The following is a 25,158-nucleotide window of genomic DNA, read 5'->3' on the forward strand; positions in this document are numbered from 1 at the left end:
TGAGGGTTCTGGTAGGGGCAGAGGATGTGGACGGGGGATAAAAGATATTCATTATACTAATTCAGTACACTAATTTCTGGTTTTCTTCCTCAAACCTTTCCTAGAAACCTTCAGATGTTTAGTTTGCATTACTCTATCTTACCACTTCCCTTATTTTCAAGTGTGACTTTCAGGGAATTGTGTGATGATGGAATGTTATAAAAATGCTACAAACATATGACATTGTAAGTTGCACAGTGGCAATGCTGATTTACAAAATTTAAACATTTAAGTTCCAAAAATAGCTATCTAAAAGTTTTATATTTGTGGGACTGTTTTTTAATTTTTTTTTTTTTTTTAATGGAGCAAAAGCTGTTTTACAGTTATGGAACTAACTCTCCCTATCAGAAACAAACTAGCAAGGTGGGGTACCTCCAGCACTCTGGCTGTCCTGACTAAGTCACTTCTATTTTCTCCTCAAACATAATTCATATAAAAATGTCCAGAGGAATACATATGAAGCCCCTACATTTCCAACAGGCTCTCTTCCTACCAATTGTTCCAAGTTCATCAAGGATGGGCATGAAAACATTTAGCTCTTTGAAAAGCACACAACCTGAATGTATGAGTCATCTTCTTGCCCTTTGGTCACAAGGTGCAATTTTGTAAAAACAATAAAATTAAATAAATACAATTTCAATAATTCAAGGTTAATAGAAAAACTGGCAGCTTTTAAGGTTGTCTTTCTAAAGATATAGCTAATAAGAAATGAGTGCTCGGTCTTGTCCTGTACAGTCATGTAAGTGCACAGGGACTGAACTGGAAGGAAAGATGGTTAATAGCAGTATGTGTTCACCTGCACTAAAAGAATCAGCCACACTTGTAAGGCTACTTTGGAGGAGTCCTGTTAAGTGTAGTAAATAAATGTCCCATAGGGACAAGAATTCAATACTTGAAACATTCACATTCGACTTATATTGCCCTGTCACCTGAATTTCAACTGAACTCATCTCATCCTGATTATGCCTTACAGATGACATACACAAAATAAACAAAAACAAGAAAAGCCTTATATAGAGTCGATTGATGAACATTTTTTACAACCAATGACACACTTATACTTCCATGAATAATGCCATCTGTCCTTCATGTATGATGGTCTCCTGACTTCTGTCACTAAAACCTATTCCAAAGTTTTCAGCAGTAGCAATGGATTTGTGCTCAATCTTCAAATTCTACCCACATTCCTCTTTATCAATAGCACATGGAAGGTGTTGAATTTCTGGGGTCTGTAAGATTAACAGGGCCATTCCAATTATCAAGCTCACACCATTGCTTTGAAATCATTTCCCCAATCATTCCAAAATCCATCAAGCTGGGTGTGCTGGTTTAGAATACTTCCAGGAGCCCAGCTATGGGTCACACGCTATTTTGTACCAAGTGTCCTTTTCCTTAGTCACACACAACCTCCCATAACCATGGCAGCAGCCATCCTGCATGCAGTTGTCCAAAGAAGAAAACAACAAAGATTATGTGGATAGAAAAGTACAAATCCATCACTTTTATCAACCAACGATTAAAAATACACATGTGCTATGAATGGTGGGTTGTTGGTGTCACTTGTGAAGGACAGCACACAGAACATTCACCCAACTAAGCTGTTCAAATAGACCCAGCTGATCCTGATGGGGCAATTTAGGTCATGCAGTGATAGCTAGCAGGAACAGTAGTGAGTAGAAAGCATTCACTCACAACAGTAACTGATATTTGGCTGGGAGAGGTAAGGGCCTCAATGAATGAATGGCTCAGGGATCAGAACACCACCTTCAGAGGGATCAGGAGCCCCTCCCTCTGTGTGTGCATCCCCAAGGACGCTGTCCCTGAGTGTTCATGTCTCAGGAGTGAGGACAATCAGCTTGGAGGTGGAATAACAGGCTAGTAGAAGGCAAGAAATGCAGCGTGAAAGTCTGTGTGGGTGGGTGTTTGTTCTGACACACAGACAATGAACAGTGAACAGTGTTCTACTGACAAAGTCCATGTCAAACTACTTACAGCAGTTCCCTCGACTACTAGAAATAGTTGATGGTGGTGGAACTGCTGCACAGAAGTAATTTTCTTACCTTCTCATGGCACATACTTGGAAACTCATTTCTACCCAATGCTGAGGGTGCAGCGAAGAGAAAACAGCTGCAAGGTTTATTTTATTGAGCAACATCTTTAAAGATACAAGAAGAGGTGCACACCACAATGCAGATGGGACTGAACTACTACGCAAAGTTCTTTTGCCACAAAGAAAACAATAAATACAAGGAACACTGACTGTTCATACATATTGGACCATGGCACATGCACATTTACCAAATCTTAAAATACTAAAAATGGTGTTCAGCTTTATCAGGGAACCTTGGGCTTACATGTGCATCTTCGTGAGAAAGTGCTGCTTCAGTGGAGTGGGTACAAGCACACGGATGAAGCTGCCTAACATGGAGGGGCACTGAGAAGGCAGCCTGGTGGGACAGACGCGTTACAGCACTGAGGGCCAAACTCCAGACAGCACAATCTTCCTGTTTGCAGCAAATCCATGGCATCCTATGTTTCTTCCAATAGCTGAAGAGACATCTCAATCACAAAGTCTTTTGTTTCACAGGTTAGGAAACTAAAGAAAAAGTTAAAAAAAAATAATGTCTATATTTTACTTACTATATAACTATAAAGTCTTTATAAAATAATGCATATACCATGTGTTCTGATATAGATTATGCAAAACATAAATTTAATAGACTTAATAGAAATTCATTAACTTGTAATTCACTATTTGTGTGTGTGTGTATGTATGTACATGTCTGTACAGATGTGAATGCATGCATGTGGAGGCCAGAGATTGATGTCTGGTTGTTTTTTGAGACAGGGCCTTGCACTGACCACAGAGCTCACTGACTCAGCTAACCTAGCTAGCCTGTGAGCTCCAGGGATTCCCTATGTCTTGGGATTACTAGCATGGGCCCACAAAGCCCAGCATATTATGTGGGAAATGGAGATCAAAATTCAGCTCGTCCTGCTTGTGCGGTAAGGACTTCAGCAACTGAGCCATCCCCCCAACTCCGTAATTCACTTTAAACACTTTAAAAATGTTTATCTTAATTCATGTTTTACTTGACGTTTATATATTTATATTTTGTCTTTATAAAATATATGAAAGTTAGAGGGACATACCAATACAATTTATTTTTTTTTTTAAATGCACAACACAGGGCTGGAGAGATGGCTCAATGGTTAAAGGCATTTGCTTGTAGAGCCTGCTAGCCCAGGTTCAACTCCCCAGACACCCACATAAGGCCAGATGGGCATTGACAAGAGGCTTTCATATACCCATACTTATATACATACAAATATATTCACACACATAAATTAAAAAAAAAAAACACCATGCTGAAGAGATATTTTTGGAATGACATTTGATGGTCATGCATAAATTCACACTGAAGAGTGGTTATTATTGGAAGATATTTATACTAATGTTTTTTCTATCATCTCCTAAAACTCTATCCCCAAAGATGAGAAAGAGAGAGAAGTGAATGTGCAGAAGAGAACACTTCTATTCCAGGAAGTGAAAGAAGCGCTAAGTGCAGTCAAATCAACACAGTGGAGCAGAAGAGAGAGAGGATGTTAATGGTATCTGCAGACTCAATTCTAAAATGGGAAAAAGAATCCACAATAGGAAAATTTGGTACATGCTTACTTTGCCACTAACTTTACCAACAGTGAGTTGAAGTGTCCTTTGGTGGAGAGAAGAATATTTTTAATCCAATAAAAACTACTACTTTATCTGAATATAATGGGGGCTCAGGATACCCACTTGGCAAAACATCCATTTACCACCACTAACATATGTTCTTGGTGCACGAATAAGAAGATTTCTAAGAGATGTGTCATAATAAAAGCAGGTTACTAATTAAATCTTTCATCTAGTTTTAGGTGAAACAGATGAAATTAACATTTACTAATGATCTAGTAGGCACAATACAGTTTTTACACTAAAAGATGAATACTGCAGAAATAACTCATTTTCTATCACTATCAAAAAATCTCCTAAAAGGAGATGAAAATAGAGGAAATAATTATTAATCTGGGATCCATAAATGATATAGTTCACTTACTCCCTCATTCATTCAGCACATTTTCACTGAGAAACTAACACAGGTTTAAACAGTATTCAAATATGTGAATTGAACATATAAAAATACTAACCTCACAATCTAACATTTCAGTCAGGTAAAGAGTAAACACAGGGGCTGGAGAGATGGCTCAGCTGTTAAGGTGCTTGCCTGCAAAGCCCAAGGACCTGAGTTTGATTGCCCAGTAACCATGTAAAAGCCAGATACATAAGGTGGCATATACATCTGGAGTTCGTCTGCAATGGCTAGAGGCACTGTCAGCCCTGTCCTCTCTATCTGCCTCTTCCTCCCTGTCTCACAAATAAATAATATTTTTAAGTAAACATTGTATCTAGCTAGCTATCATCCATTCATCTATTATTGCCTACTAATGCTATGATGCATGTCAAGTGTTTTGAATAACCAAAGGGCTCCAGGATGACATGGAAAAAGAGTGGCTGGGACATGACTAGAATACATACTGGAAGGTGTGGGGACTATCCATGATAGCATTAGGGAAAGGGCATTCATTTCAAACAGAGGGAAGGACGACGAGACTTTTACCTTTTACAATGGTGTTTCCTTCTTGTAGTTGAAGCTGGGATCGGAGCCCTCGATTTGAAGCTTCAGGGCTTGTTTAAGGCTCAGCTCAGTCTCAGAGGGAGGGAACCCTTCCAGCACTTCCTGATGCCCACGGTCCTGCACTGTTCGTGAGACGGACACCCTACCAAGGAAAACCTGGTTGCTCTGGAGATGGTAATTGGGATTGGTCATGATCCCATTCCTCCTCTTCTGCTCCCCACCTTGCTGATGAATGGCAAGCTGTGGCTGAGTGTGAGAGCCATCCTGCTGAGGCGGTGGGACAGTTTTGCCCTGGGATTCTGCTGGTATGTGCTTAGGTAGGCCATTATTCCCAGATTTGGCTACAAGCCCCCTTCTGTCAAACTGAGTCATTTCATATTCTAGAACCTTTGGCTGTGAAGCATTACTCTGCTTTGCCTTTTTCCCAGCAGACCCAGACTTACTGGAGTTTTCTGATTTGCCTCCTTTACTTGATTTTGTTGACTTCAAACTGGGCTTCACCTGACTCCACTCAAATTCACTGCTGGGCGAGTTATGACTCTGTCCCAAGGACTGAGTGGTGGAAGAGGGGGACACGATGGACTGTCGACTTCTGCTGCGGGGCAGCGAGTGCTGCCTGATCTGCTCTGTGAACGACAGACTGTGGAAGCTATCAATTGGCACTGTTTGTGCAGTGGCTGTGGAGGAGGTTGTCCTCAACGAAGAATTTTTTGAGCTTTTCAGGGAATTATTGGACAGCGATGACTTCTGCCGATCCACGGTAGAGTCTGGGGACTCAGAAGGGGAGCTGAAGGCATGGGCTGGCCCACTGGGCAAGCCACGCAGTGAGGGCTGCAGGTCCCCTGCACCAGTGCTCCCAGAACTATTGGACTTAATAGTTAGTGATTGCATTTTTGATGGGGCCGACTGCAGAGGCTTTTGCTCCATTGTGTGGACAGGAGATGGGGAACAGCCATTCAGAGTAGAGGCACCATATTTCTCTAATAATTTAATGATTTGAGAATGCCCATTTTTGGCTGCCACCCTCATGGCCGTGCGCCCAAATTGGTCAGCATGGTTGGGATCTGCACCATGCTCCAACAACACCTGCACCACGTCCACATGACCCTCCTGGGCTGCGATGCAGAGAGCTGTGGCACCCTGGTTGCAGGTGTGATCCACCACAGCACTGTGCTCGATCAGTAGCTGGACCACTTTGACATGGCCCTGCCAGGCTGCAGACTGCAAGGCTGAGCGTTTCTCATTGTCAGCTGCATTGACGTCTGCGTGGCAGGTTAGAAGGACCTGCACCATTTCCACATGGCCCTGCCAGCAGGAGACGTGAAGTGCTGTCCTCCCCTCTGCGTCACTGGCTTCTACATTTGCACCATTTTCTAAAAAGTATTCAGCCATTGCGAGTTGGTTTTCTAAGGCCAGGATGTAAAGTGTGGGCCTGCCATCAGCATCTTTGAAGTTCACATCAGCCCCATGGCTGAATAGCAGCTCCACAATGTCCCTGTGTCCCTCTAGGGCAGCAACCCGCAGTGCATTTCTGCCATCATAACCTCTCTGATCAATGCTGGATTTGTTTTCCAGCAGTATCTGGACACAGTCATAGTGACCCTCTTGGGCAGCTAATATGACAGGGATCCGCCCATCATTGTCAATCTCATTGGTTCTAGCACCTTGTTCAATCAGAGCCTCACAGATTAGTCTGTGGCCTTCAAATGCGGCCATGTGCAAGGGCGTCCACCCAGCGTCGTCTCGGTGGCTCTCATCTAACCCTCGGTCCAGTAGCGTGCGCACCACCTCGACATTTCCCTGGGCTGAAGCAATGCTGAGGACAGTCCTGCCCTCACTGTCAATGCTGTCCACTGCTGCACCCCAGAACAGTAGAGTGTTGACCACAGAAGCATGCCCCATGGAAGCCGCAGCTAGCAGGGGTGTGCGGCCATTGTTATCTGTGTGGTCCACGTCTGCTCCTCCTTCTAGAAGCAGGTCTACCACATCCACGTGGCCTTCATAAGCAGCCACCAGCAGGGGCGTCATGCCATCCTTGTCACAATGGTCTACCTCAGCCCCTCGGTCAATTAAAAGGCTCACAACAGATGCATGCCCTTTGCTGGCGGGCACACAGAGTGCAGCCACAGAGAGGGCAGTCCTGCCGTCCACATCCTCATGATTCACTTCCGCTCCATGCTCTAGTAGGTGCTCCACGATCTCTCTGTGTCCCATATATGCAGCCGCTATCAGGGCGGTTCTGCCCTCGTTGTCAGCTTTGTTCACCTCGGCCCCATGCTGTAGCAGATTCAGGACAATATCCTCGTGGCCACCCCAGGCTGCGGCTCGCAGGGCTGTTCGGCTGTCTGCGTCTGCACAATCTACCTTCACGCCAGCATAGAGCAGAGCAGAAACCACCTCAGTGTGGCCACCCCAGGCAGCAGACCTTAGTGCTGTCCAACCATCTTGATCGTTATGATTAATATTGGCTCCACACCCAATCAAACAATTAACCACTTTGGTGTGTCCTTGTCTGGCAGCTAGCGTGAGGGGTGTATGTCCATGACCATCTTCGATCTCTAAGTCAGCTCCCCTGGAGACAAGCAAGTTCACAACATCCAGATTGCCACTGTAGGCAGCATTTGCCAATAGTGTCCTCCCATTGGAATCACACTGATTCACTGAAGCCCCATTGTCGAGCAACGTCCGGATGGAATCCTCTCTCTCTAGGGCTTGCCGGACTATGCAGGATGTGCGGTCATCCTCGCTGTTGACATGGGCACCCGCTTTGACCAGCAGCTGAAGCACCTCTTGCTCCTTTGGGATTAAAGTTGACAGAGAGTCTCTCACAGGTGCACCATTCCATATCATCCATAGTGCCAGCTCTGCTGGTTCTAGCTGCAGGTTGGAATTGATTAAGTGCAGCGCAAATTCCTGTGCTTCCAAGGGTGTTAGGTTCTGGGCCTGGCAAGTATAGCTCATAGCCAACATACGGTGGCCCTCGGCTGCATTGCATAAGTACTTCTGTGTACAATGTTTCACATCCAAAAGCCACTCTGCAAAACTGTAATGAAACAGGAGTTTGGTATCACCCATCCCATCCACTAGAAGCTTGGAGAGGACATCTAACTTACGCTGGAAATCCTCCAAGGTCAGTGACATATTTTTTGTCCATACTGCATAGTATAATTCTGTCATGGTCAGAGGTCGGCAGGCTGCAAGGATCACATTCAGTATGGGCTGAACCTTGGCAAACTGTTTTCGAACAAAAAGTCTCTGGCAGAGCCAGAGGTAGAGACCATTTAGAGTTCCTGGGATGTCACGTATCTCTCGTAACATGATAAAATTTTCTACGACTCCATCTAGAACTCGTTCCAGGTACAGAAAACATCCGCTACTCTTGATGTGCAGCTGGTTCAGTGTCTCGGCCGTCTCTTTTGTAAGATGCTGCCGTAGTGCTTCCTCCTGGTCCAGGCGGTGAAGGATGTACTGCTGAACATCCTTCACTACATATGCCTTCCGAAGGTCATCTAAGCTGATCTTTCGAAAGCCTGAATAAGGGAAAGCAGACAGATGTCATTGGTTCAGAAGAATTATACAGGCCACCATGTTCGCAAGGAATATCTTCAAAGTATAATGAACTAATAAAAATAAATTGATCACTGGTGAAGGGTGGATTTGTTACTTTACTAACTGTTGTGACAAATACCAGACAAGGGGCAGCTTGAGGAAAGAAGGGTTTATTCTGGCTTAATAGTTTTGAGGGGATACATTTCATCATGGTGGGGAAGGCATGGTGGCAGGAGCAGGGGAGCAGATGATCACACTGCATCCAGTCAGGAAGCAGAGAACAAACATAAGCCTCAAGGTGCCCCCACTTCTTCCATCAGGGCTACCCCCACCAAGGACTCTTTAACCTTCCCAGTGTCGCCAGCTAGTGCATATACATACACCTATGGAGGAGACTTTACATTCCAACCATAAGAAGAAGAAATATTTTCTTCAATGGTGTATCCACTGGTAAGTTGCCCCTCACCCATGCTCATGCAAACAACCATAATTAAACTCAGCAGGCCAACAAAACAATCACCATAATAAATAATAATGGTAGATGACAACACAGTAATGAGGCACTAGTTGGAAAGAAGGGGTACAACAGAAGTGGGAGGTAGAGAAGACAATGGGGGTGAACATCATCACCAAACACTATACACATGTATAGAACTATGCAAGAATTATTAAAAATTGTTTAACTAATTAATACTAATCAACCAATCAATATGTGCTAGTATAACTTTCTTCTTAAAAATCATGGATGGGAGAGAAATGGTCTCATCAAACAGTCTTGCACATCCATAAATACCTTATAAAGATTTTCTTAATTCTCAAAGCTGCAAGAGTCACTAACAAATACATCTGTTCTTATAAGATGGTCTTTTCACAGAAATACACCTTTGTTTTTATGTGTGTACATGGTGTGCATGCATGTGTGTATGAATGTTCATGTACGTGTAGGCACACATGTGAGTCAAGAATGTGGGCAAGTACAGGCCAGAGGTTGGTGTCACGTGTCCTCTTCAATTCCTCTTTACTTTTTTCTTTGAGATGGGTCTTGCTGAACCTGGAACTTACCAATTCAGCTAGACTAGGTAGCCAGTGATCCCCAGGGATCGGATGCTCCTGTGTCTGCCTCATCTGCACTGTGAGTACAAGTGCCCACCACACTTGGCTTTTATGTGGATCTAGGAATTCAAACTCAGGTCCCTCCCTATGCTTGATGATAAGCATTTTATTGACCAAGCCACCTCCCTCACAAATACATTTTCTTTTAGCCTTCAACATGGCTTAAATGTTGACATCCATTTACAGTATCACTAGTCACTATTTCTAAACCACATTATTTTATCAATAAATTGCTTGAACCAATTAAGATATAACTTAGACAAACTAGGCTTACAAAAATTTAGCATTGTAAAAAAATGAAGCCACTTCAGGTCAAATGAAACTAAAAATGAAACTAGCTGAAACTACATGAAACTCACTTTAAGGTTTTTTTGTTTTTGTTTTTCGAAGTAGGGTCTCACTCTGGCCCAGGCTGACCTGGAATTCACTATGAAGTCTCAGGGTGGCCTCGAACACACAGCAATCCTCCTACCTCTACCTCCCAAGTGCTGGGATTAAAGACGTGTGCCCCCACACCTGGATTACTTTAAGGTTTTTAACGTGGATCATATTTCATTTTTGACATAATGATGTACAGCCATCAGTAATAGAAAAAAAAAAAGACACTGAAAAAATAGTTATAACAGGAAAAGAGCAGGGCATGGGAGATGTAGAAGGCTGTTCTCAGGGAGGCTACATCCCAGTACAGAAGCTGAGCTAGGAAATAAACAGATTTAAAATTCAAATATTTGGGCTAGAGAAATGGCTTAGCGGTTAAGCGTTTGCCTGTGCAGCCTAAGGACCCCGGTTCGAGGCTCCATTCCCCAGGACCCACGTTAGTCAGATGCACAAGGGGGCACATGTGTCTGGAGTTTGTTTGCAGTGGCTGGAAGCCCTGGTATGCCCATTCTCTCTCTCTCGCTCTCTGCTTCTTTCTCTCTCTTTCTGTCACTGTCAAATAAATAAAAATAAACAAACAAACAAACAAAAATTTTAAATTCAAATATTTAACAGTTTAAAATATATGAAGAAAATAAAATCAGACAGCAACTGGGTGTGTGATTAAGTTGTTGCAGATTAAGAGCCGTGACCTAAATGGGAAGGCAGAAGCAGCTGAAAGGAAGAACATTCTAGTTAGAAGAACATCATGTGTGAAGTGCTAACGAAGATAACAGCAGACCTGAAAGAAACAAATGGTGGCTGAAGAGAATGCACCCAGGAAAGTCTCTTGTAGGGCCCCAGAGGGCTTAAGAACTCTGAATTCAATCCCTTAGGATCTACACAAACAGGTGGGTGTGACCACACATATTTGTAACCACAGTCCTATAAGGTGCAGAGATCAGTAAACCACTGGGGCTTGCAAAAGCAGCAAGCTCTGCAATCATTAACATTCTATCTTATGGAGGCACACAGATCAGTATTAGAGCAAGGGTACCCAACATTCTCCTCTGGCCCCTATGTACACAGGTGCATACATGTGCACACATACGTGCACGCACACACACTCATGCATATACCATATCATACACCAAAAAAAGGAAAAAAAGTTTGATGTCTAAGTAGCTTTCACATACTCTTGGCTTGTTTTCACTGAGATCTTAGAAGGGCTGGGGGGCAGTAGCTGACAGAGGCCTGCACCTGAGCACTGAGAAGCCTCACATGGGCTTAGTTCTGGGTCAGCACACATTCTGAGCTAAGTCACTATGCTTACCAGTAAACATTTTAGTGACAGATTTACTCTGTTTTCGAGCAGAACACAGAAGCAGTAGCCACGGTGGAAAGAACTCATGGTGACCAGCTAAGAGCTCGGCCACTGTTCCTGAAAAGCTGGAAGGCATCTGTTCTCCTTCGGCCACATTACAGCCTTCATCCACAGAGTCCACGAGCAGGTACAAGCTCTGCGGAGGTGGCTTCATCGCCAGCAATGGAAGCAACACACACCTGCAAGACAGCCATAGGAGCATGTTCAATATCAAGGGCTGGGACGCAAACAGTTACTATCAAACATTAGTATTCCTAGCTATATATGTTTCAAAACAACATTTCAGATAAAAATGTTAGATATTTCATTGTTAACTTCAAATAGAATACCACTTCTAAGTAGTCCATACTACCCATGGCATCATTTTGCACAATGTAGTATATGCATGTGTGTGTTTTAGTAATTCAATATCATTATGGAGAAAGGAGGTAGGAACTGTAAGACACTAAATTTCAATACCCTTCATGTTGTTTTAAGCCAGTGATAAAATACTTGCATTATCTCTGTGCTGCAAAACAGACAAAAATGTCACAGGTTTACAGAACTTATGTTTTGTGAACATTTTTCACAAGAAGTATATACTTGTTTAAGGTTAGGGTTAGCTTACTTTAAGAGACTTCACCAAACAGTAATGTCACTGGGTTTTTTTGTTTTGTTTTCTTTTTTTTTATTACAGCAGTGAGCACATGAAACTATTTGTTTTCTAATATAGACTGCAACAACGTCTCAAGTATTCACTTCAGGTCTTCTGAGAGAAGTCACTAAATTCTGAGAGGAACAGTGAGGAGTGCGGATCAAAGCCCACTTAGCCCCTGTTTTCTTGATGCTTTAGTCTAACTGGAAAAAATTTAAAAAACAGTAAATAAGCCCACTGTATTATACCTACTGCTGTGTACACCTTATCTGACATGAGAACAAAGAAACTTAGGAAGAAAACCAGTACTGCAAATGGAAAATTTCAAAAGAAGAAATCCAGAGTGCACCCAAATTTGATTTTGTATACACCTGGAACAGGATGGTCTATACAAATGTTCCAAAATCCGAATCTATAGACCAGGAGCATGTCATCTGAGGGCGTGAACCTGCTAGGCTGGTAGATGGCAAGTGGTGAGTCCCAGAAGGTCAACCCACTGCAGATAAGGAAGGTGTGAGGTGAGGTTAGCAGCTCTGAGAACTGAGGTTGAGGCTAATAGGTATTAATCCAGGTCATAGAGGGGGAAGAAAACCCCAGGCAAGGCAAGGATACTTTCCGAAGCTTAAAGGAGAGAAAAGGCAGTGAAGAAGTGTGGGAGAACATAAGAAACAGTAAGGGGATTTGGAGCCACTGCCGGTTTCTAGGACTCAAAACCTTACCTACCACATCACACACTCAACTGCTTCATGAATGTGCACTGAAAAGCACTTTAGGAATTCACAAAGAGGGTGTTTTCTGTTTTGTTTTTTTGCTATTGTTGTCTTTGATATTGTTCAAGAGGCAGTTTTTTAGAAAACTACTATAAGTAAGTGTTAAAGAATCTATCCCTTGAAGACAACTACCCATGTGTCCCAGTCCCCACAGTTGACCTGTTCATGGAGAACCAAATGATCTATCCCTGGGTGAAGGTTGGTCATGTTGAAGCTCCCCTACAGTAAAACTCGACAGTGAGCCTCATGTATCAGCTCCTGCTAGCTCATGTGCTCAGGGGCACAGTGCTAGGAAAAGCATCCTTCTAGGCCTGCAAAGAAAACAAGCTAGACAAACCCCAAGTTCAGTGCTTTTCTTAAACCTGCAAGAGGACTGAGGTCACAGACTGTGGTTAGCTTGAAATCTAGGAAAAGGACATTGCAGGGAGACATGGAGCAGAAGTGCTTGCCTACTTGGGGTTGAAGATGGACACTAGGCAAAAATAATATGTGTGAGAGACGTGCGTATTTAACTAAATTATCAACCAGAAATAAAATAAGAAAGCTGAAGAACAGAGAAAGAAAAGCCTGGAGAGCCCAGGAGCCACGAATGGCCTGCACTCATTCTTTTTACAGACTTCTCCACTGACTCCTCTCAGCTTAGTTTTTTTTTTTTTTTTTTTTTTATTTTAAGATTTATTTATTTATGAGAAAGAGAGAGACTGGGCATGCCAGGGCCTCTAGCCACTGCAAATGAACTCCAGACACATGTGACACCATGTACAGCTGGCTTATATGGGACCTGGAGAATTGAACCTGGGTCCTTAGGTTTCGCAGGCAAGTGCCACAATGGCTAAGCCATCTCTCCAGCCCTTACAGCTTAGTTTTTAATCATTCATTTTACTGTCTGGGTGTCAGGGGAAGAGAAACCTTATCTGTTCCTTTTTACACCTTAAGGAGAAGCCTTAAGGGCATGTGGGAACTAAGAAGACAGTACTGTAGGTTAGAGCCAGGAAAAGGCACTGAGAAGACCCCATCCAAGGCCAAGAAGCACAGGGAGAGCACAAACAGAAATGTCCTTGTCCTCTTGCCTCCCCCCTTCCCATCCCCCACTGTTTGGAGAAGCAGAAAGAAAGAATGTGGGATCCAGGAAAGAATCCTGAGAAAGCCCACCTGGAAGACCAAGCCCACCTAACACAAAGCTGTGGTGCAGGGCATGGAGCCTGAGAGATACAAGGGAACCTTATCTCCTAACTCCCACCTGCAGCCTTACACATCCCACCACCCAGCAAAGGCACAACAGGCAAAGACCAGCTCGCATCCAGCATAAAAACCGTCTATTTCTGCCTCGATTATTTCACTTAAGCTATATAACTTTCAACAAATAGTTATTTTCCTAACTATTTGTAGTACCAAAACTATTCTAAAAGAGACACCTCCCACCCCCATTCTCAAGATTTCATATAGAGCTAGCGTAGTCAAGATTACATGGGATTTGCCAAAGACAGACACACAGAGATTCTTAAAGCAAGTCAACATTAAACACAGGAAGCTGGCTTCCCATAAAGCTGGGAATGTAATTCAACTGAGAAAGGAAAATTCTTCCAATCTGTAGTGCTTAACAACAAAGTTTCGGATGCTTGTATGAAAAGAAGTAGAGTCTCAATGCACATTTCACCTTGTAGACAAAACTTCACTGAGTGAAGAATCATGAAACCTCTGCAGGAAGCCTGTGAACTTGGGCTAAACAAAACAGCTTCGAGCCTACACCAAAACAGGATCCAAAACAGAAAAAAAAAAATTAAAAACTCATTTTTTTAAATCAAAATTAACATTCAGACATTGGCTGATCAATGAGCTCCAGTGAGTCTCCAATCTCTGCACCCATGGGACTGGGGTTACAGATGTTCATGGCCATGCCTCACTATTTATGTGGGTTCTGGGGAATCAAACTTGGAGAGACCTGGGCCCTCTCAGTCACTCATGCTTGGGTGGCAAGGTATCTTACTTCCTGAGCCAGCTCCTTAGCCCCAACCATTAATGTGTTTTTCCAGAAAAAGGATTGATACCCCAGAGGATGTATATCTGCTTACATTCATGTGACTCTTAGAAAAGGCAAAATTACAAGAATGTAATTTTGATCCTGGTCCCTGAGGTCTGGAGTAGGGAGGGTTACCACAAGTGTGTCAGAACTGCTCTGCAGCATGACTGTGATGGATGCACTAATCATTGCAGAGCTGTACAGAGTTAATTTTACTGTGTGCAAATAAAGATAAATAAAAATTACCCCTGCTAATGTGTCTGGAAAGTAAAGCATGTGCCATGGTACACACTGAGCTGGGAGTCTAAGTACTCTATACACTCAGGATGGGAGAACTGTGTTCTTCACATGTGTCACACAGAACAAGCCATGAAGAAGAAAGGTTATGTCAGTTCCTCTTTGTGGTTGTTATCATAAGGTTCACCTGAGTAGACCTGGAAGAATCCTTAGATTGCATCTTCAACCTTACCCAAGTCACCAGGGTTCGCATTGTAGTCAGCTCCTTGTTGCTGGGACAAACATCTAACAAGATGCAGCTTATGGGAGGGTTTATTTTGGTTTACAGAGTCCAGGGGAACACCATCCATGGCAGAAGAAACTGGCTCACTTTCATAGGTCATAGCTGAAAGGTATCACCAAACAGCTAGCAAACATTAGCAAGTGAAAACAGCAGACCTCCAACTGCTCTCCATATATCTTGAGGGCTACACTTAAGATCCATCCCAAACACACCATAGAGCTGGACCCCAAGATTCTCTTACAGTGAAAATACCTGTTCCCCAGTAGGGTTCTACCCACTGGACACTCAAAAGATTCCAGCCTGAGTTAATGGGGCCATACATTTAAACCACCACATCCACCCAGCTCTGGCAGCAGGCTAAGTCAAACCACAGGTTTCTGTCTTCAGGAACCTGACCAAATAACTGATACCTGACCTATCTCTCCAACTGTGTGTGCCTGCTCTTAGCCCTATGAACCAACCCTCATCTGTGCTCTATGCTCTCCTGTTAGAATGTTCACCTCTTTCCACCTCATTCTCTGGAACTCAGCTCAAATATCACCCACTCAGAGAGGGCTTGCTGACAACATGCCTTCCTCTGCAATCCAAGCTGAGTAAGGTTCTGCAGATAGAGCACGTACCACTGAAGTGCTCAACAACTGCTATTTCAAATCCCAGCAATTGGTAGTTTGGTATCTACCTTCAAAACCTTTGGGAAGAGAAGAAATCATTTATAAATCATATACCTTTGCATTTCTATCAGCTAGCCCAATATGCCTCAAACAGTGGATGATCAATATTTACTGAATGAATGAGTGAGCAATATATCTGTCAAGCACACTTCTGACTACCGACTTCCCCCTCACAAATCAATAAAAATAATTAAAAGAAAAAAAAATAAGCCAACAATTCCTTGAGTGATATACAGAGCACTTAATTTCATTAAAATATCTTTATAATTAAACACAATCAATGGCTCATTGTTGGCTTCCTCTCCTCTCTAGGACTTGCATTAGCTAGATGTGTCAACTTGGCTGGGATATGGGGCAGCCCATACTTTGGTCAAACCTGTGTGTGTCTGAGAGTTTCTGGATGAAATTAATGTTGGAAGCAGCAGACTAAATGAAGCAGATTGCCTTCACTAATGTGGGCACCCTCATCCCATCAGAGCTAGCTACCATTTTCTGTCATGGAGGGTAAGCAAGAAGGCATCTAGCAGCTAGCAAGCAGGATGGTTCTCTGTGAAATGCCAGTGTGCTCTTTCACTGTTTGAAGATGCTCCCATGTGTATTGTTTTATTGTTACTCCATTATACCATACTAGACATAGCAGAACTATGCAGTCATCCAATTATAAGCAATGTATATACATACATTTTCCATATGCATTACCAATAACATTGATAGTTAAGGAAATTTTAGAAATTTGATTATAGGTAGGCTGTGCTTTGGAAATATGCTCCCTAAAGGTTTATGTGTTACAGATTTAGAATTAAGGGGCAGTTTCTGATCAGAGCTATTGGAAGGTGATGGAAACTTTAAGAGGTAGGGCCTGGTGGGAGGTCTCCAGGCCATTAGGGAATACCCATGAAAAGGGTAATGGGACCTGGCCTCTTCCACTTATTCTATCATTTTCCAGATACAAGGTACGTGGTTCTGCTTTACACACCACTCACCACAGGCCAGAGGACAACAGGTTCATGAGACCAGGAAAGAAAACCTCTAAAACCACGAGCCAAAGTTAGCCTTTTGATTTAAAACTGGTTTTCCTAGATGTCTGTGATAAAGACAGGAAGATGCCTAACACAATGTAACATTTCTAGAGTAGCCATTCTGAATTCTTAGAATCTGAAATCTCACCAGTACATGTAAAATTTGCCACAAAATTAGAGGACACAGGCTCTAGAGTAGTGCTTTCCTGGTGTGCATGAGGCCTAGCTACCTAGCAGGTCAATCCCTACATCTCATACTTTCTATATCATCTCTGAGTACAGGCTGATATATTTGCTTGCCATTTCATTAACAAGTTAATTATTCAATTCTTTCAAACATCCAAGCTTATAAAAAGTAGTTGTTTTTGTAAGAGAAAATGAGGAGTACTAATAATTTTAAATCGATATATTGTATCTTCTCTTGAGATAATAAATTTTGATTTTCTCTTAACATAATCAGTTATCCAGTAAATTAAAGTATATGCATCAGGAAAAAAAAAATACTTGATCTTAAATCCGTCAAGGGTAAAATATTTTGTATTTGCTTACCAAGCCAATGATAATAGCAACAGCAATCTAAATACAACTGGTAATTAAATTCAGGTCAAGAGTATCACCAAAATGTGAGGTAAAACTTGCTTCTAAAATCCTGACCAAAGGAAATATGGAATATGAAAACAAAAACAAGGAAAACTAAGGCAAACATTTCAAAGTACCAGGAACAGAAAAGACACAGGACTGTGGGTGCAGAGAGCCTGGGGTGCACACGATTATGCAAAACTTGCCAGGAGACATGCTGGGAAGCGGGAAGGAGACCTGGGGTTCATTCAGGGGGTGCTGGGCATGAGCTGTCCCAATAATAATGAAAGAAAATACTGCAACATGGGACATGCAAAACTAGCCTCCACAGAGATGGGAACTAAGACAGTAAAACCTCTATTGTCAACTTGACTGGATCTGGAATCAAGTAAGAGACTGGCTTCTTGGGCAGTTATGTAAGGGCAAGGAAGGGTTAACTAAGGGAAGAAAGATCTTCCCTCAGAATGGGCAATCCTTCTGACAGCCTATACATAAAATGGTTTCAGGGGAAGGTGCTTTATGGCCTGGCTGCCCTTGCGGCTTGTTGGTTAGTGCATCCACTCTGTTACTGCCATCCTTCCCTGACATTTATGCCCAGCTTCTTCAGCCTTCCAACCTGGACTGAAAACTAGCAGCTCTCCAGGAATCCTCCAGGCCTCGAGTGGTATACCGAGATGCTGAGGCATCTAGCCACATGGACTGAATAGCTACAGGTTGCTGTGGACAGCCATTGTGAGCCTATCCAGCTATATCATGTAACCCAACCAATTAAGTCCCCTTTGTGATATATATTCATTCTATCAATTCTGTTCCTCTAGAGAGTCCTAGTACAGGAACTGAATCTAAAACCATCTTGAATCAATGCATAAGCCGCAGAAATGGTAATATCAGCTCAGAATGAGAATACTGTGTTCCTTCTTTTCCCCATTTTTACATGTGCATATGTATGTGTATTCATATGTATGTGGGGATCTAAACCCAAGTCCCTATGCTTGTGTGGAAAGCTCATCAGCATTGACTGAACTACCTAACCAACCCCCACATTTCAGATGTCTGCTCTCATTCTAGGTAACAGTGGGGCTGGGGAGTGGGGAAGCACCCAATACTGGAAAAGGATGAGCACAGCAACAGCAGTGGTGAGAGAGTTAGGAGTTGGGAGTAGAGTTGCAGGTAAGATCATGATGCTCAGAAAGATAGCAGTGAACTCAGGAATAGTATCTGAATGTACAACCAAATAAAAGTATTTTGTAAAATTGCCAAAGTTCTTAAAGAAAACGTAGATGGTAATGTTCCAAGAAGTAAAAGCAGTGACGTATTTTTTTTTTTCATTTTTAAAAGAAAATTAATAAGAAAAGGTATAAATACATACAATGGGATTAAACCAGCAAATTCTGTCCATGGCAGCTTCTGCAAGGTACATGTGGCAGTGGCCACAGCACACAACTCCCTGCCATGCCACAGGAAGAAAACACATGGGACAAATGACAACATCGGTATGCTCAAGATAGGAGAGGGCGACTGAAACAAGAGGATGAAATGAACAGAAGATTTTCAAACATGGGGACATCACCCTGCTGGGTTCTTCTGGGGTCATCTGTTGATTGGGGGACATGAAGTGATTACTGGAACAAACCAAGGAACTGTGAGACTTGGCTAAGGCAACAAAGCCAGCATGGCTGTAGAGGCTGGTCGGGTCTTTTAAAGAGCAAAGTGCAAATGTGAAGTACCCTGCATACAGAATTAATTTTCCCTAAGGTATGTTTGCTAAATTCTTGGCTGTGTTTAAAAGATTGGGGAAGTAGGCCAAGTGTGTTTGAAAGCCAACAGGAAATATCTCAGTCTGTATTTTGGAAAGAAAATTCTACTAAAGAGAGAGTGCTTACTTTAAACACAAGACTCAAGAGATCTGTAAGAATTTGAGGCTGTAAAGGGCAGGATGCTGAAGAGCTAAGCATAAATACTACTTGGGGGAAGAACTGAATTGCCAAGTCCTCAGGAGTGAGATGCCCACAAGATCTAAGAAACATACCAGAGATTTGGCTAAGACCAAGAAGCGTCCAGAAGCAGCTTTGGGTCTGAGTGTACCACCCCTCAGCATCAGCATCTCTGGCCCATGGAGACCAGGGAGCTTCACTGAAGAAAGATGGCATGGAAGTACTGCAAACATTGAGCATGTTGATATATAGAGCAATAGTCTACAGGAAAAAGAGACTATAGACGAGATAATTCAGGCATTTTCACTAGCACAGGCTAAAATACCTATTGTTTTATTATCATATATAACCTGTTGCAGAAAGGAAGAGTAAATAAAATGGCTAAAAGTGAGAATGCCAATAAAAACAAGAATCTATAAACATCAACAACTAAAATTCTACCTTACAGATTGGGGAGATGGATCAAGGGTTAAGTGCTTGCCAGGCAAGCATGAGAACCTGTCTGCATCCCCAGAACTCATGCAGAAGCTGGGTGTGATGAATGTAATCACAGCTTGGGAAGTAGAGACATGGTGTCCCTGGGGCTCACTGGCCAGCTAGTCTAGTCAAATTGGTTAGCAACAGGTTCAGCAAAAGAACTTTTTGAAAAAAAAATAGTAATAATAATAACATGGAGAGCCACTGAGAAAAGCATTGAATATGAATCTTTAGTCTCCACATGCACGCACATGCATGTGTACATACTACCCACAGTCACAGGCATACAGACACATACACACAAGGGTACACTACATATACATGAAAACAGAAAAAAATTCCACCTTACAATAAAGTATAATATTTAACATTAAGGACTCTAGATGCCTTCAACACCATCCTGATGACAAGAAGATAAAATTGGAAATTCAAAACAAGCCAATAGAGAACACCACAGTTGCATAAAGAAAATAAGGACAGAGGAAAGAGAAGTGACTGACAAGGACTCAAAGACACAGTAAACTCTGCCAACTTGCTAGTTATCCATCATTTCTGTGTGGACCAACCACCTCCTCCAGCCCTCAAGAATGGAGGCTTAATATAAATGCAATAGACATGTGAGAGAGGCTTCTACTTACCGCACATAACAGTATCTAGGACAGGACCTGGGGTGTTCTTCATGCCTCTCTAATGTTTATGAGAAACAAATGAGTGAATGAGCAACAGTAGGAAAGAAAGCAGCAATACATACATGCCTAAGTACACATGGTGGCACTTCAAATACTAGTATGAAAGATGAAGCATGGAGCTAAAGCTTTCAGGTAGAAAAAAAAAAGTTTAAGATGTCAAAAGGACAACCATATAGGAAATCATAAATAAAAAGACTGACAGATTTAATTCTATCCACCTTTAAATTTTCACAACAAAATGCCACAAACTAAATGGCAAGCCATTTGAAAAAAAAAATGCTACTACTTTCCAACATCAAGAGCACTGACAAGACAACAAAGCATGAGCTGGTGATGGGAGGGTAATTCACAACTACTGTCAGAGCTCATGTGAAGGGTAGTTTAGGTCAATGACAGAATGGAAGATGAAATACATCCCCTCTAACAGCAATTTCTCTTCTTGGTGAGGAGTAAAAACATAGATGAGTTTGTTTTATCATGGAAAAAAAAAGTAGCTGGAAAATTGAGTGTAGTAGGTAAGTAAAGGTGAAGAATGGGTGATTACTCCTAGATTTTGTGTATGTGCAATTTGTGTGTGTGGGCATGTGTGGAGCTCAGAAGATAATCTAGGGGTGCTGGTCCTCTCCTCCACCTTAAGACAGAGTCCATCTTTTTTTTTTTTTTTTTTTTTTTTTTTGGTTTTCTGAAGTAGGGACTCAGTCTACCCCAGGCTGACCTTAAATTCACTCTGTATTCTCAGGATGACCTTGAACTCTTGGCGATCCTCCTACCTCTGCCTCTCAAGTGCTGGAATTAAAGGTGTGTGCCACCACACCAAGGTCCAGAGTCCATCTTTTTAATTAACTAATTTATTTATTTATGTTATTACCAAAAAATGTCTTTCACTACATATTTGTACCTCAGAAAGTGATATTAGGACTTTCTGAGGCACATGAGACATCACTGTAAGTTTTTCAAAAGCTGTCATTCAAAACATGTAGGGTACCTTACTAGTCAGTCCTCAAGGCGTTTTGTGAATTCAATGAACATTTCAAGTTCTATTTTATTACTAAAATCAATGTCTTTCACTATACATTTGTACAGCAGAAAGTGATATTAGGACTTTCTGAGGTTAGGATAAAAAGAAAATCCAATTTGAAAATTAAATGAACTAAAATGTCATGAAGACATTACAGTAACAAATACAGAGTGAAGATAGGTAATCAATCAGAACACACTTCACAGAGAGTTTTAAGATCAGAAATACAAGATAAAGCCATTTTACTATAAAAGTCAGCAAAGTACTACAGGAAAAATTACTAAAGAACTTTTCAAAAAGTCTGCACATATAACAGAAAACTCTTTTTTTACTGAATGTATGACACTCACACTTGTCCTAACTCCTGCAAGAGTTAACACTGCTTACGGTGCTTAAAAATATTTGTAAGGACTTCCGGTTAAGATGGCTGCGTAGGTACCATGCCAAAGCAGCCTGGGGGGTAAAAAAGACCAAAAACCCTCAGCAAAATACACACTTTTACTAAAAAGTGAGGTACATAGGAAACTGAAGCGGCAGCGGAGAAGTAGGAGAGATCCAGAGCATCCAGAGCCTGCACAGGCCGGCAAAAGCGGCCCCGGAAGCTCCACCAACCGCGGTGGCAGCGGGGCGCACCAGAAAGCCACCAGACTTGGCTGGAGCCGCGGGAAAAGCCAGGTGCGGGAGCTTCCCCTCACACCGCACTCTCCGCAACTCAGGAAATGTGAAGGGAGAGCGGCAGTGAGCAGCGGAGGAGCAGACTGCGAGGTAGAACACATGGAACAGCAAGAGAACCAGAGCAGCTGCAGCTCCCTCCCCTCCCTCACCACCTGAGCCCAGCTCCAGCGTCCCCCGACCACACCAACTTGAGCCGACAGCAGGACCCAAGCAGGAGCAGAGTTTGGCAGCAACATCAGCAGCTCCGGAACCGGTACCAGTGGCCCCAGCAGCAGCAGACCCAGGAGCGGCAACAACAGCAGACCCAGAAACAGCAGCAGTTCCAGCAGCGGGGGTGCTGATCTGCAGGGCCACAGTTTCCAGGCTTGGTTTGCCCCGCAGGAAAAGCCAGAGCCCAGCTCCAGAAATCAGAAAAGGAGCCCGATGACCCAGGCAGCAACTTGACTGAGACCAAACTCATCCAAGGTAATTGGGTTTGCACCAGGGAAGGATCTCACTTGGTCACAAGCTGACTGAGATCCCTCAACAGACCAGAAATCTTAACCTCTGTGTTGATAGAGGATCTGGTTGTTATAATAACTACTCTGGCATACATACTTGGGGCTGTTTTTGACTGAATGGGTACAGTGTTTAGTTAACTTTTAGAATTTACCGGTGTTTTATTCCACTCAGCCTACTTGAATACTCCCATAGCAGGGAAACTCAACCCCTAGGAACACCTTTGTACATACTCTCAGAGTCTTAAGAGCCACATCTAACACCTTAAGCTCCTACCCTGAAAATATATAACATCAAATCAATTGAAAGAGCTAAGAATACCCAGCTAGCTAGAAAATCCAAGCAGTAACATAATCCAAGATGCAAAAATATATACATTATAACACAAGAAACACTAAAAAGCAAGATGATATAAATCTAAATCCACCTAAAAGAATTAATGCATCAGAAATGACCTCCAGTAAGAGCGAGTTAGAGGAAATGCCTGAAAAATATTTCAAAAGAATGATTGTAAAAAAACAATCCAAAAATTCATTTGGAATCATAAAAAACCTCGAATATCTAAAATAATACTGAGCAACAAAAAAGAGGCTGGTGGTATCACCATACCTGATTTTAACCTATACTACAGAGCCATAGTAACAAAAACAGCATGGTACTGGCACAAAAACAGACATGTAGATCAGTGGAACAGAATAGAGGACCCAGATGTAAGCCCAAGTAGCTATAGCCACCTGATATTCGATAAAAATGCCCAAAATACTCATTGGAGAAGAGACAGCCTCTTCAGCAAATGGTGTTTTGAAAACTGGATAAATATCTGCAGAAGGATGAAAATAGATTCTTCTCTCTCGCCATGCACAAGAATTAAGTCCAAATGGATTAAAGACCTTAACATCAGACCGGAAACTTTGAAACTGCTAGAGGAAAAAGTAGGGGAAACCCTCCAACATATTGGTCTTGGCAAAGACTTTCTGAATACAACCCCAATTGCTCAGGCAATAAAACCACAGATTAACCACTGGGACCTAATGAAATTACAAAGATTTTGCACCGCAAAGGACACAGTGAAAAAAGCAAAGAGGGCAACCTACAGAATGGGAAAAAATCTTCGCCAGCTATATATCTGATAGAGGATTAATATCTAGGATATACAAAGAACTCAAAAAGGTAAATAATAAGGAATCAAACAGGCCAATCAAAAAATGGGCTAAGGAGCTAAATAGAGAGTTCTCAAAGGAAGAAATACGAATGGCATATAAGCACCTAAAAAAATGTTCTACGTCACTAGTCATCAGGGAAATGCAGATTAAAACTACATTGAGATTCCATCTCACTCCTGTCAAGATTGGCCACCATCATGAAAACAAATGATCATAAATGTTGGCGGGGATGTGGAAAAAAAGGAACCCTTCTGCACTGCTGGTGGGAATGCAATCTGGTCCAGCCATTGTGGAAAACAGTGTGGAGGTTCCTAAAGCAGCTAGAGATTGATCTACCATATGACCCAGCTATAGCACCCCTAGGCATATATCCAAAGGACTCATCTCATTTCCTTAGAAGTACGTGCTCAACCATGTTTATTGCTGCTCAATTTATAATAGCTGGGAAATGGAACCAGCCTAGATGTCCCTCAACAGATGAGTGGATAATGAAGATGTGGTACATTTATACAATGGAGTTCTACTCAGCGGTAAAGAAAAATGAAGTTATGAAATTTGCAGAAAAATGGATGGACCTGGAAAGTATTATACTAAGTCAGGTAACCCAGGCCCAGAAAGCCAAGCGCCACATGTTCTCCCTCATATGGGGATCCTAGCTACAGATGACTGGGCTTCTGTGTGAGAATGAAAATACTTAGTAGCAGAGGCCAGTAAGTTGAAAAGGAGACATAAAGGGTGGAGAAAGGAAGGGAGGAGGATACTTAATAGGTTGATATTGTATATATGTAATTACAATGATTGTAATGGGGAGGTAATATGATTGAGAATGGAATTTCAAACGGGAAAGTGTGGGGGTGGGGAGGGAGGGAATTACCTTGGGATATATTTTATAATCATGGAAAATGTTAATAAAAATTTAAAAAAAAAATTTGGAAGAAAAAATAAAAAGAAGTTAAAATTTAAAAAAATACAAAAAAAAAAAAAAGAATGATTGTAAATATGTTCAAAGGAGTCAGAGAACAAATCAAAGGAGTCAAAGAGGAACTTAAAGAGGAAAACAAAGGAATCAAAGAAGATGCAGGACACCAATTTAATGAAATAAAGAAGGCAATACAAGACATAAATAAGGAAATAGAAATAATAAAGAAAAACCAGTCAGAATTACTAGCAATGAAGAACACAGTTAATGAAATAAAAAACTCTGTAGAAAATCTCACCAGTAGAATGGATGAAGGAGAAGACAGAATATCTAAGCTAGAAGACCAGGTGGCAGATCTAATACAGGCCAACAAAGAGAAAGACAAACTTATAGAAAAGTATGAGTGGGAATTTCAAGATATTCAGGACACTATGAAAAGATCAAATATTAGAAT

The 25,158-nt window shown here is 42.1% G+C and overlaps 1 protein-coding gene across 3 annotated transcripts in view; it reads right to left on the minus strand.

Annotated features, from left to right (window-relative positions):
* Positions 1–302: 302 nt before the first annotated feature.
* Ankrd50 (ankyrin repeat domain 50) overlaps positions 303–25,158 on the minus strand; it is a 40,794-nt gene continuing 15,938 nt past the window's right edge. For all 3 annotated transcript variants that reach the window (XM_045130691.1, XM_045130690.1, XM_045130692.1), the window contains exons 3-5: positions 11,068–11,297; positions 4,698–8,245; positions 303–2,635 (exon numbers count right to left, since the gene is read on the minus strand). In XM_045130691.1, the coding sequence (XP_044986626.1) occupies positions 4,701–8,245; positions 11,068–11,297 (3,775 nt within the window). In that variant the 3' untranslated portion in view covers positions 303–2,635; positions 4,698–4,700. The remainder of the gene's footprint in view (positions 2,636–4,697; positions 8,246–11,067; positions 11,298–25,158) is intronic.

The sequence above is a fragment of the Jaculus jaculus genome, chromosome 12 (genome assembly GCF_020740685.1).
Source record: "Jaculus jaculus isolate mJacJac1 chromosome 12, mJacJac1.mat.Y.cur, whole genome shotgun sequence".
NCBI lineage: Eukaryota > Metazoa > Chordata > Mammalia > Rodentia > Dipodidae > Jaculus > Jaculus jaculus.